The 13,481-nt window shown below is 37.2% G+C and overlaps 2 protein-coding genes across 4 annotated transcripts; one reads left to right on the plus strand and one right to left on the minus strand.

The window, feature by feature from the left end:
- Positions 1-442: 442 nt before the first annotated feature.
- Positions 443-5,702, plus strand: mrpl4 (mitochondrial ribosomal protein L4). The gene is made up of 9 exons (XM_020639647.3): positions 443-644; positions 1,266-1,347; positions 1,509-1,680; positions 2,015-2,066; positions 2,531-2,648; positions 2,845-2,951; positions 4,002-4,111; positions 4,200-4,273; positions 4,621-5,702. Exons 1-9 carry the CDS (start codon positions 597-599, stop codon positions 4,764-4,766), a joined length of 909 nt encoding a protein of 302 aa, XP_020495303.1. The 5' UTR covers positions 443-596; the 3' UTR covers positions 4,767-5,702.
- hyls1 (HYLS1 centriolar and ciliogenesis associated) lies at positions 4,803-13,297 on the minus strand. Of its 3 annotated transcripts, XM_020639644.3 has the most exons (12): positions 13,151-13,297; positions 11,777-11,914; positions 11,475-11,597; positions 11,296-11,369; positions 10,658-10,878; positions 10,184-10,239; positions 7,293-7,453; positions 6,940-6,985; positions 6,799-6,853; positions 6,348-6,429; positions 5,804-5,830; positions 4,803-5,057 (listed from the first exon to the last, which is right to left on the minus strand). In XM_020639644.3, the coding sequence occupies exons 2-12, from the start codon at positions 11,880-11,882 to the stop codon at positions 4,923-4,925; spliced, it is 1,086 nt and encodes a 361-aa protein (XP_020495300.1). In that variant the 5' UTR covers positions 11,883-11,914; positions 13,151-13,297; the 3' UTR covers positions 4,803-4,922. The 3 variants fall into 3 exon arrangements, with proteins under 3 accessions (XP_020495300.1, XP_065808462.1, XP_065808458.1); XM_065952390.1 differs by lacking the exons at positions 10,184-10,239; positions 10,658-10,878; positions 11,296-11,369; ... (1 more) ...; positions 11,777-11,914; positions 13,151-13,297 and adding an exon at positions 8,008-10,120 and having other exon boundaries at positions 5,804-5,824; XM_065952386.1 differs by lacking the exons at positions 10,184-10,239; positions 10,658-10,878; positions 11,296-11,369; ... (1 more) ...; positions 11,777-11,914; positions 13,151-13,297 and adding an exon at positions 8,008-10,109.
- Between the last annotated feature and the right edge of the window lie 184 nt (positions 13,298-13,481).

Below are 13,481 nucleotides of genomic sequence, written 5' to 3' on the forward strand. Positions count from 1 at the left end.
CTCTAATTCCAAAATTACCCTCAGGGATTAAATTAAACATGTTGCTGCTGCTGCTGCTGAGGGTTTAGAGGAGACATTGCCCGCTGAATTGTAACACAATAATGAGGAAATAAATGATCAAAACATTCTCAACCACTCTGATAACCCTGTCTTATTCATGTTCTCACATACAGTAATTATCAAGTAAAAAGCTTATTACCAGAGTGACGTAATTCTACTGCACAAAGCTGCTTGTTGATTTATTATCCAAAACCTTTTAAATTTAAGTTAACACTTAATATTTACAGTCTAACAGCCCCTAAGAAGGCCTAGGTACGATTAAATTCAAGCATAGCCTATTATATTAATAGCCTACATATAATATCTACAGTAATATTTACAGTCTATGCCACAGACCATGGAGCTTCCGCTTTCGACAGCTAGAAACGCAGCTGCTACGTCATCAACCAGCGCCAACACCACACGGAGAAGTACGAGAAGTACCCACGACCTTTCATGCAGCAGACTGCACAGGATTCAGCTTATAATGTGTTCTTCAGTTTTTTTTTATTAGACTTTAAGTGTGTGTGAGACTGCAGAAGGAAAACGGGAGCGACATGTTTCGTTACACTTTAGTGATTCATGGTAGAGGAGCAGCTAAAAGGGTGAGTAATGTTTGAATATATTTCAACCTTTCAACGCAGGTTGTGTTTTCTTTAATTGATTCATTTTACTTCATTAAGTCACTTTGTATCGATGCTTAAAGTGACATTTTACTGTTTATTGCTAAACAATTGAAACTCATTTAAAACATCAAGATGAGGTGAGAAAAACAAGATGAACAATAAATAAATTAGTAATTTATGAAACAAGGAAAGGGAGAATATTATATATATATTTTAGAGTTGAGTAAATATAAAGTAAAATCAAAAAATCGGGGCTACATTTTTTTAAATGATTCTTAAAATACTGAATATTTTGCGGATTTGATTGTTAAACGCAACATTTCTCCAAGACCACCGTGTGAGTGTGTATAAGAAGACCATTATTAAACGGCTTGATAAAACTGTATGATTATTAACTTGTTTGGTTGAATTTCTAATATGAAAATAATCATGTCTGAACCACAGTGATTCAGAATGCTGTAGGACATGAGGTCAGATCATAATCATAACATGAGCTTCTGTTGTAGAACCTACCTTGTGTAAACCTTTACATTTCTTTCGTGAGGTTGTTATTGGGTGTTCTCCTTCTGCTCCACTTACTCAAAGTTTTCTTCTCTCCAGTTCGCCTCGTCATTCACTGGAGATAGTGCGTTGCCTCCAAATCTACTGCTGCCCACAAACCTTGTAGATCCTACAAGATTAAGTGAGTAAAGACTTGTGGTTTGAAGTTTTCAACCTGCTGATTTATAACAATATTATCAAGTCTATTAAAATTCAAAGCCTCACTACAATTGTAGCTCTGCTGTGATTTCTCATTTTCAAAACAACAACTGACTCTGACTGGTGTTGTGTGTCCTCCTGCAGAGCGTCCTCCTCCTCCTGCTGACTGCTCTCTGCCTCTCTTGAGGAGGTGTGATGCTGTCGTTCCAGCTCACCTGAGTCCAGTCCCGACGTGGGTGGAGACTCTGGAGAGTCGGGACAGTGAACCGTTGGGTTTGGCTCAGCTACACCCGGATGTGTTCGCAGTGCCTCCAAGGTATAGTTTTTATTTTTTTGGGTTTTTTTAGGTTTGTTGTCCAAACATTTAATATTTTTATTCAGGAGAGTTTGATATCTTCTGCACTCATTTCAAAACATCTGTCATCATTTGCTGTTATCTATGGTGAGGTTCAGACTCTGTGTTTCAAGAGCATCATATAATGTTTTGAACAAACAATCTGTGGCTAATTGTAATCTCTCTGTTATATTGATGCAGTGTAGAGTTGATACTGATGAAATATCTGAAACTCAAATCTTGAATGAGGCCACAAAAACAGTGTGTATCTGTATAAATCCTGGATTAATCAGTGGTTTATTTTCTCTCCTCTCAGGCTCGACATTCTGCATCAGGTTGAAATATGGCAGAAAAATTTTAAAAGAATTGTAAGTTACAAATCAAGTAGTGTATACAATGTTTCTCTTGAATGTTGTCAGACTGCTTCATGCTTTGAGACAGAAACATACATGTGGTGTTTCAATGTTATGAACTGGCTTATTGTAAAATATATTTTAAAGGTATTCACCTCTAGTATGAGACAAGATTACTTCTCTCAAACCCCTTTTGAAAGAATGAATCAGATTATTATTTTTAAATGTGTTGTGCAGTGCATGTCAATATTAAATCCTTTGCTAGAAAATTAGGAAATTTGCTTGAATTGTTTTCTGTGCGTATTTCTGATGAACATTTTGAAAAATAATTTCCTTAAAGTCCAATGTTTGGGGTGAAGAGTTTTATTAAGTTAAATTGAATTAATGTGATACAATAATATTTAATTCTACTGTTTGTAACACCTTCAAATTAAACTCATAATCGAATCATTTAACTAACAGTTGTTTCAATCTGTCAGAGCCACGCCCACACAAAGGTCAGGTCAGAAGTCAGAGGTGGAGGCAAGAAACCATGGCGACAGAAAGGAAGCGGACGAGCACGACACGGAAGCATCCGCTCACCGATATGGAGAGGAGGTAAATGTGTCCAGTTCTGTGTTAACGTGCTCTAAATGTTTTATTTTTATGTAAATGAATCTCAGGTCTCACATCGATCTCTGCTCTTCCCTCAGCAGAGACAAACCTTTTCTTCCTTCATTACTTCGATGTTGACTGACTCTCAGGTTGTACATCAGAGTGAGTCTGACAGCTTGTGTGTGTGTGTTTCTCTCAGGTGGGGTGGCTCATGGACCCAGAGGGCCGACCAGTTATTACTACATGTTACCCATGAAGGTCCGAGTGCAGGGACTTAAAGTGGCTCTGAGCTCCAAGATGGCTCAGGTAACCGAAAAGAATGAATGAAAACAAATGAATCTGAAGTCCAATTTAAATGAGTTCACACATTATTGAGAAGACTGTCTTGTATTTCTATCATCTTTAAGTGCCTGAAATAGCATAAACATGTCAACAGGGATGCTGCACACTTTTTATGGCCCAATAGTATTAAAATAAACACAATTCCTGTAAATATGTATGTATGGTGCTTTTTGAATTTCACGTGGGACTCATTTCCATTTTCCCCAGATCAATTTTTTTTACTTATCTTGAAAGTCACCTCATAATTGTTTGCTAACCATTCCCTGACTTTTTAATCTTTAAGCAATATTTCCATCAACTTTTTGTCAATCTCTATTCCTTTGTTTTTGAGAAATATAACGTGAACAAGCAAATCCAAAAAAAAATAAAAAAAATGATAAAGAAATCACAGCACTAACCAGACAGTGTCGAGTTTTTATTAAACTATTCAGACATGGTTCAAAGTGCCATCTTAAATTTAAAAGCTTTTACAAGACAAATAAGACTTTTATGACCTTGAATTCAAAAATCCTAATATTAGACTTTTTCAGGAACCTTGATAAAACCAGTGGTTTGTTTTTTTATTTCATTCCTGCTAATGTAAAAATAAAAAAACTTCTCCTTTCGGTAATTTAGAGAGTTCTATTTCTTAGTTTTTATAAGACTGTTATAGAATTTAACATTTTCTAATATAATCATATATATATATATATATATATATATATATATAAAATAAATGCGTTACGGTTAAACCCCTACAATTGCCCTTTTTCATGCCTGTACAGAAAAGTCTGAATCTAGGGATCTTTTAGCACGATAATAAGTTTTTCCTGAAGAATAATTAAATTCCAATCAGGTGTCACAAGCAAAGCAGTGAATCGTCACAATTAAGAAGCAGAAACAAGTGAATATTCAGCATTTCTTACTCTATAATTAAACCTGTAGATTGATTTGAGTTTGTGCTTTGAAGTGTTAAAACTCCATTTTGAGCTGAATATTCTTTCTATTCTATATATATATATTTTTTTTTTACAGGATTATCTTTACATTGTGGACTCTCTGAACATCCCCACCCCTGACCCTCAGTACCTGCTGGATCTGATCAGACACAGACACTGGGGAGAGTCCGTGTTAATAGTTGATGTGTGAGTATCATCTGCTATACAAGTTAAAAAATAAACAAGAAACTTCATTGGCTCCTTGTTGGATTGACATTTGTCTCATTGCTTTCAGAGGTGAAGAGATTCCTGAGAACATCCTTCAGGCAACAGAAAGTCTGAAGACAGTGAACATTATTCCTGCCGTTGGTGAGTTTAAACAGTCATGTCTGTAATATAAAACAGACTGTGAGCTGGAAGCCTCAGGTGTGCATGTAAATAACATTAACAATTATTTATGAGCTACCCTCATTAGCCATATCAATCTGATGATTATAAATAAGATAATCCGTTATTGATGCCCAGTGGGGAAATTAAAGTGTCGTAGCAGTAAAAAGACAAGAAGAGCATGCATGAGTGTAACTAGAACAAGAATATAAATATAAAGTAATGAGTTATCAACATGTTTCATGTTAAGCTAAGGAACCTTTTGAAGATCTTGAAAAAGGGAGTATGGTTTTACTGCTCTAGAAGGTGATCTGTGTTTTCTCTGTCAGGTCTGAACGTCCACAGCATGCTGAAACACGAAGCACTCATCCTCACTCTGAACACCATCAAGTTTCTGGAAGACAAACTGCTGTGGCACGACCAGCGATATTCACCTCTTTACCCATTCAAACTGCCGTACTCTGATTTCCCATAAAGACATGAAATGACCTGTAATATATACACGCTGCAGTGACAAATGTTTTCTTTGTGTTTATTACATTCAACAAAAACAAAAGAATAAATATCGCAATGATAAAAAACAGTAAAAAGTGTTATAAAAAGTTTCTTAAAGGCAGATGGACATAAAGGACTAAAATCGATAACTGAATTTGTGTGGCAAGAGACCGTTGGCCAAGTCGTTCCTGATTTCCCAGCGCAGCGCTGAGCGCTTCTTCTCTGTTGGCACGGTGTAGGTGTTCGGCACATAAACTCTGCGAGGTTTAGGCTGCAACAAAAGGAAACGGTTGTGTTACTGCATCACTAATGTGGATTCATTTGAAAAAACTATGTATGAAAGAATTTATTATACAACGTAAAAGCTCAGAGATTTTCACCAAACAAGTTCTGTCCAAAGTAAAAAGCCTAGTTTCTTCTCCACTATTGTTTGGAAAGAGGTCGAAATGTTTTATAAACTCTCTAATGTTCAATAATAAACAAGATGCTAGATGTTAGCAAATACAAAACATGTTTGTACTAAAGAAGAAACTATTTAACTCATTGGTGCTTAGGACCGACTCAGTATAAATGATTTAGAACCTTAAATGGACCTACTGCAACATCTGCTGTTGTGGAGGATAACTTACATCAGTACAATCACGGCAGGAGAGAGTTCCAAAAGTCATTTTTATTTGGTCTTGAACATTTTTGTACTTGAAAGACATGTTGTTTTTCCATAAATGTCTTCATTCATTCTTAAGGTGTAAACGTTTTGTTTTTGCAGACCATGCTGTGTTTGTTAAAGAATTGTTGGGGATTCTAAAGTTTGGTTTGTCTGATTTTTGCAGAAAATATTTTCCTTCCTTCTGTTTATTGGAGACATAACTGACACAATAATTACTGTTGGGACAAAAAATAAAAAACGCAAAACATATTTATACATATACAACCTGCTTTTATCATAACAAACTGATGTGGAGAGAAAACATGTTAAATAAATGAAGTTTTACAGAGAAGTTATTTGGAAAAACTTACAGGTGGAGGCTGGTATGCAAGCTGTTCCTGGACAAAAAAAAACATGAATCATTTTCAGGGTATGTTAGTTTCACTGTGGTTTCTCACTTGACTGACAGGTGTAACGTCAGTTACAAGATTCAGAGAAGCAGAAGATTTTATTTTGTTTGTGTAAACCTAACATTTACTGTGTTTGCACATACATTTTCATGATGAACTTGAATTTTCACTAATATTCATGTTTCTGCAGCAGTACAAAATACTATTAACCCCTTCAAACACTGGGCTAATAGAACTGTAATGCACATAGCAGGACGTAAAAAGGCAGGAGGCAGTGTGTCATAAAGAGTAGTAAAAACCAAACCACGGTGCAGAACAGAACATGCTGTTTTCAAGACATATATCAAATCTGAAATATCCTCACGTTGGCAAAAACACTGGTAATCTATTGTGCACATTATATTATTAGATGATTGCATGAATGATTTTAGTATGACTGCAACTCCCATTCTGGGAGGAGTTTGAAAGAAACTGTTTTTAAACTTGTTAAGATATCTTGTCATACCTTTATCTCCCGGCGGAGAACCCTCCTGTCCGTCTCACCCGGAAGTTTAAACATTTCCCAGAGCTGCTTATAATGGAAATACCTGCAGTTACAAGAATATGAAGAGTGAACTCTTAAACCTTAATTGAAAGAAAATTATTTTTACTTCAGTCACATATTTTGCACATCTTACTCCACTTATGTTCCAGATAGAAGGACAGTCTCTGATTTGTTTTACCTTCATTGTGCAGAAATGTGAAAACAAAAGTGCTAAACAATATAAAACATGGTTTTGGAGGACAGTAAAGACAGTTGCTAAATAATTGGACATAAAGAAAATTAACAAATACAGCCAACTAAAAAGAAAGAAAGAAAAAAAAAAAACAAGAAGGGAACAAGTTTTTTTTAGATGGCATTGACGGGGAGAAGAGAGACCAGAGAGAGGGAGTCTTATTTGTGATTTTTAACTTACTTGGCTACTGGGTCTGTCTTCTTTACGGTTTGCGGATTCATCACTGGTCTGATGACTGAAACAAAAAAATAAATCAATTAAAACAGTTTAGTGTGTAACAAAAGGTTAACTATATACATGAATTCTTTTCTGTTTGCTTACAGGATTTTGGTTTTGGTCTGATGTCCCCATCGCTGTGAGATCGAGTCTGTCCAAATGAATCAGTGAAAGGATTTTTAGTGACATTCCAAGAAATTAAAACATTTATCATTTTTTAATGTTGCTGAGTGCTGTGCTCATAGTGGATTAATGTTGGGTCTTTGTAGAGAATAATAATAATATATCAAAGAGTCAGGTCTTGATCTGCTCTTTCTGTAAAGTGTCTTAAAAAACATTTATGAATTGACACTTTACAAAAAAAGATTGATGGACTATTTCTTAATGCAGATAAGCTCCCCTTCACTTTGTACAGTAACACACATTGAAACCAAATTCTGGAGGACTACATTACCCACCATGCCTCTAAAGTAGGATTCGAAGGCACTCATAGAAATTCCCTCTGCCTCTGAGCTCAGTGTTTCACTTGGACTGCTGACGTCTTCATTCTCGCTTTCAAACTCACGCTGCGCCGACGGGGATAAACGAAGCTCCGCCAGCCGATCCTCCAGACAGCTCACTGCATTTGGAAACAAAGTGAAATCAGAAGAGATGATTATGATTAAAAATACATACACACAATAACCCCATAACTGTTAATAATTAAATAAACATACAAATTCACCTCCTATTTCTCTCTCACTACTTCACCATCAAAGCATCAATTCTATTTTTGACTAACATTTATTTTTGGTATTTTTTGCGTTATTGGGGAGATAGTGGATAAGAGTCGAAAATCAGGTAGAAAAAGAGAGAGAGAGAGAGTGGGGAATGACATGAGGTAAAGAAGCCGCAGGACAGTTTTGATCCCGGGCCGCCCACTTCGAGGACTACAGCCTCTGTACATGGGGTGCACAAACTATCACGCGTCCATCAGCAAGCATCATTTAGTTCAAATCAATTGTATATCCTTGGTGACATTCCTGACCTCATGTCCTGATTATCTTTCTTTGTGCCATGGAAAAAAGAATCATTTTTTGATTGTTTTCTAAGACTTCTTTTGTATTGAAGTTTAAAACTCTGGTTTTTACGCAACTCAAGTTGTTTTAATAGAAAAACTGAGAGGAAAGGTACCCTTTTTCTGTCTAAGATTTCCTTCCCACTCCTCATACTTCTTGTTGTACGTCATCCAGCTGACATCGGCTTTGGAGTCAATAAACTTAATATCTTTGTTGCTTGAAGACTCGTCTGACTCGGCTCTGTCCTCAGCTTCTCTCCCGACATTACACTCTTCATTATCTTTGTGCCTCTCTTCTTCTGATGCTTGAACGTCAACACTTCCACCTTCCAAACGCCTTTCGTTGTCTCTTTCTACTTTAAAGAGATGTTCAGATGTTGTCACTTTATTGTTGGATGCTGCATACAGATCTTCAAATGTCTCCTCTGTCCGCTCTTTGTTTTCCTCTGGCTTCATGTCCTTGATGCCCACCTCCTTTTCATCTCTACAAAACTCAGAATAAGCTTCAAACGTGCTGTTTGCTAACATGTTGAGTGGTTGGGTCTGGCTGTAGTCTCTGTGTGTTTGTTCGGTGTCGAGCCCTCCGAAGCTGCAGATGGAACGATCGTCCTCTTCGTCCCTCACCTCAGAAAGATCTCCTCGGCTGTCTTGGTCAAACTCAGTTATGGTGTGGTCATCTCTGTAGTCCCCTCCTTCATGCTCCTCTGGTCTGTACGTGCCGTAGCCGGAGGTCATTAGACTTGGAGCGGGACTGTCAGAACTGCTGCAACAGCTTTTTTCTTCTTCTTCTTCTTCTTCTTCTTCACTTCTACCTTTCAAATAGTCCAAGCTTAAGTCGTCCTGGTTGTTGAGCTCAGGTGTGTCCTTCTCTGAAGCATCATATGGAGATTCCTCTTTATCACTGACAGGTTTGAGATCTTCCTCGTCCATTAGTTGTTCATCTTCCTCCTCTTCACTTTCAACTTTCATACTATCCCTGCTTGTGTTTTCCTGGTTTAACTCTGGATTTTCCTCCCCTGAAGCCTCCTCGAGAGAGTCCTCTGCCTCCCTGACATGTTTGTAGTCTTCCTCGCCGATATCTTCACACTCCTCCCCTCGTTCCTCCTCATCACTTCCTTCTTCTGAATTTTCCCCGCTTGTGTTTTGAGGGTTTTTAAAGTCAGCCTCCCTGGGGTCTTCCTCACTGATATATTTATCCTCCTCTTCCTCCTTTTCACTTCCAACTTCTGAACTGTCCGCGCTAATGTTTTCCTGGTTGGTTAACTCAAGTTTCTCCTCCTCTGAAGCCTCCTGGAGGGAATCCGCTGCACTACTTGTATCATCCTCCTCTTCATCTTCACTTTCTAAACTGTCCCCACTTGTGTTGTCCCTAATGTTTAGTTCAGTTTTCTCATCTTCCTCTGAATCTTCCTGGAGAGAATCCTCTGTATTGTCAACAGCTTTAGAGTCTTCCTCACTTATTTCTTCTTTCTCCTCTTCCTCTGCCTCTTCTTCACTTCCACCTTCTGAACTGTCCCCACTTGAGTCTTCTTCATCGTTTGACTTTTCCTCTTCTGAATCCTCCTGAAGAGACTCATCAGTCTCGCTGATAGGTTTGGGGTCTATGTTTCCTACCAGAAGCCCAGTCTTTACGTTCTCCTCTTTTTCCTCCTCCCGTTCATCGTCATTATTTCCGCTTTCTGAATTTTCCCAACTCATTTTTTCCTGGTTTTTCAGCTCACACTTTTCTTTATCTGAACCCTCCTGTAGATCGTGCCGTACATCTTTGACAGGTTTGAAATCTTTCTCTCGGATCCCTCGCCCAATCTCCACCTTTTCCTCCTCTTCCTTCTCATCATCTTCCTGCCTCTCACCATCCGACCAAAAAGAGGAGTAAAGACAGTTCTCATCGTCCTCGTCGCTCTGAGTGTTGTACATTTTGGTGACTTTCTGCTAAGGTGTGTTTCGAGTGGGAGCTCTGTGGAGGCAGAAGGCTTTAGAAAAGAGGATTAAGCTGATATCCAGGAGCTTCAACTTCCTGTCCTGCTGGGCATGTTCTCAAAGTTGAAACAGCTCCAACTGCAGGCGACCAATGGGATTACATCTGTGTTCTTCTGTATTTACTTCTTCCAAATGATTCTATATTTTCCAATTCCCCAACGGTAGTAAATTTGAAAATTTTATTTTTTTACATCTTGCCTATTTGGAGTAAAATCTTGATCATGGGCCATCCAGCGACTAGTAGATAAGGCTCAGTGAGGCCAAAAGAACAAACTGTCCATTATGATCAGAAAATGAGTCAGTGTACATTACCTGAGTCTTCACTGTAGACTGATTCATCACACACAAGAGTCTGCCCTTTATGTTTCCTGTATAGGAAAAAAACACTGATTATTGTTGTCGTATTTCAGCAAAGACAAACTCTTTTTAAAAAAAGCACAAACTGCTAGATTGAAACTAAATTAAATGTTCAAATCAGAGCACAGAGAAAAAGAAAAAAATGTGATCATTTAAAAACTGACATGAGTTTGGGCTCTTATTGTGATTTTGTCATTATTATTGTCATTTTAAGAAAAAGTATAAAGACTCTACTTAATGTATAGCCAAGTTGTAGACCAAAAAGCATCTTTATGGACACAGTATAATACATTTATTGTGTTTCTGATATTTTGATGTTTTACCTACTTGAGTTCTGAATAAAACAAAATTTGGTTCACCTCTGTTTAATCAATGAGACAAAGAAATAAAAATCAATGTCAGACAAATGTACTTAATAACAATATTGACCTGAGGACTTTTCTCTTGATGAAGCTTCTCCCATGGGTGTCAGGACTGGATGTGTAGCTATCAGTGAGCGGGTGGAGGGTGTCGTCAGGATCTGGCTCCACCTGCAGCCTGCTGGGAGCACCTGGAGGCAGCTGGACCTTCGAAGCCACTGAGTGCTGGGCGTACGAGTCACTAAGTCCCCACTGCCATCTGTAGTCTCTGTTCTGACAAGTGGTAAGCACCTGTGGTAAATTATACATAGGGTTACTCAATAACATGGACCTGATGCTACTGCATCTCATATATTTACATACATGTTGAACTACAGCAATTAAGTGATATGTTCTCAACTAACATCAAAATCTATTTTGTATATCAATCAGTTTGAGAATTTCATCTCGGATTCCAAAAGTGAAAGTTTTCTGTTTTCTGTCCTCTCTTATGACATTAAATTTAACATTTCTGGCTTGTAGAAAAACAAGAAATTTGATGTTTTAAAGAGGGGCTTGGTCGGCATAAAATAAATACATTTCTGAAATGTTAACTGAACAACTAAATGATTATGTGAGAAAACAATCCACAGATGAATCAGTAAATGTAATCATTAGTTGCAGCCCCTGTTCAGAAGCAGTGTGGTGTAACTGGTGGATAACCCTTACCTGTCTGTCATGGTAAGCCTGTCCAGCATTTATGAAAAATCCTTCACCACATTCTTCAAAGTGGCTGTGGCTAACTGTAAAGAAAAACATTTTTAAAGGAAGATCAAAATATTTTACTCTTAAAAAAAGTGGTAAGAAATATTGATACTTGTTTCTAATAGTTAGATGAGCTTCCTGACTTTTCTCTTTGGTGTAGGCAGGAGGACTCGGTCGACATGTGTCTGTGTGCGTTTTTGTGGAGTTCATCTGAGTGGGTGAGGTCAGGCTTTTCCATTCTTCTTGTTGAATCAGTTCATCAAGATCTGAAATTAAACAAAAAGAGTGATTTCTTTAAGAGGAGTCTAAACATGGGCAGTACCTGTGTTTTACAGAAGTCCCATCTCCTTTATCTTTTCTTGAGATGTAGTTATTAAACTGCTTTTTAAAAACTGACAACGATACAATACTATCAACATTAAGAAAATATATTATAGAGTCTAACCATGTTTGAATTCACGTAGCCTGTGTTTTGGTATGTTTTTGTATCCCAGGAGTTCCAGTTGTTCCTGAATTTCCTCTTCTGTGAAATCCAGGTTGTCCTTGCTCATTTTTTCTTCAGGGCAAGGAGGTATCACAAAATCTAAAGGAAAAACAAAAACATCACATGTTAATTTCTTCAAAAAATATCAAGAAATGAAAAATAGCTGGTATTGCACCAACCCATTAAATCAAATCCACTTAATCATGTATCAATTTTATTGATATAGAACATTTTTAAAAACATTGACGTTTACTGAAGAGCTGCACAGTGACTTAAATGCGGAAATAAAAACACAGCAGATATAAATACGCCATAAAAAACATCAAACCTGACAGCACATTAAAGCACATAGGCAGTGTGTAAATTCTTGTAAAAGACACAGAAAAACAGACACCACACAACCTTCATGCTGAGATAAAAGCCAAAGAATAAAAAATAAGACAGCCTCTGCTAACAGCATCCCTGAGTGGGCAGGTCCGTAGGATATATTCAATATCTGTTATATTAATGATTAAAGAGTCTTTAAAGGCTGGTAAGGTGGGCGAAAGTCATATTTCAAGAAATATCTTTGGGCAACTATTGAAAAAAAAAAACAATCACCCTTTTATTTCAGCCTGGTCTTCAGGACAACAAGGAGAAGCTGATCAATAGACCAGATATGGATTTGTAAGAGGTCAAAAATGTAGAGACGTGCTTATCCATTTTAAGATATAAAAGCAAAAAGAAAAGTAATTCTAAAATCAACAGGGAGCCAGTGGAGGTAAACCAGGATGAAGGTTATGTAACAGCAGCCTGGTTAACTCTGACATGAAGTGCATTACAGTGCTTACTGGTTTACTTTTATTGAATCTGTCAATTTTAGTGATTAATACTTCAACCTTTATTAGAAATTACAATTAATCTGCATACAATAAGATAATATCATAGAAAACATGATGCATAATTTAATTGTTCACATATTGTTTTTAAAACAGAAAAATGGTACACATTTATTTGCCATAAGAAATCACAAAATATTTAAGAAATAAACAAAGTAAAATACATTATTGATACATCACAAGCACACACACATGTAGTTCATTAAATAATAAAAGCTTTGTCAACTCTTAATGAGCTGCTATTTTTACCGACTAAAGTTAGACAGAAGTTTTATGCATGCCGACATTAGTAGACCATTACGAGTTGAAACAGCCCAGATGTTTGCCTTTCTGAAAGTAAGTTTTTTACATAAAAGCAAAGATGAACACAGAAGTGAGCTAGGCTAACAGTTAGCGTTCAAAAAGACAATAAATAAATGTAAACCAGAGGGAGACGTTATATGGGTTTGCTTTTCACCTGCGCCGCTTCGCTGTAATGCTGCCTTCGTCACGGCGACATCTCCGTGTGAGTTTATCAACACAAAGTTGTTTTGTTTACAGATTCAGAAAACACAGCTCCAAGACAACAGCCGTTAACGAGCTTTGAAAACGACGCCTTGCTCACTTTTTTATAAACTTCCGGTTTTTTCTTCTTCGTGGTTTTTATTAGCGACAATCTTGTGTTGTAGCGCCGCCCCCATCCAGCCAGGAAACATTTAGCACCATACTTTAGCACCAGAAGAAGTATTCAAATTATTTATGTAAGCTAAATAAACAATACCAACAAAGTTCTTAATTATTTGTAGTCA

The sequence above is a fragment of the Labrus bergylta genome, chromosome 1 (genome assembly GCF_963930695.1).
Source record: "Labrus bergylta chromosome 1, fLabBer1.1, whole genome shotgun sequence".
NCBI lineage: Eukaryota > Metazoa > Chordata > Actinopteri > Labriformes > Labridae > Labrus > Labrus bergylta.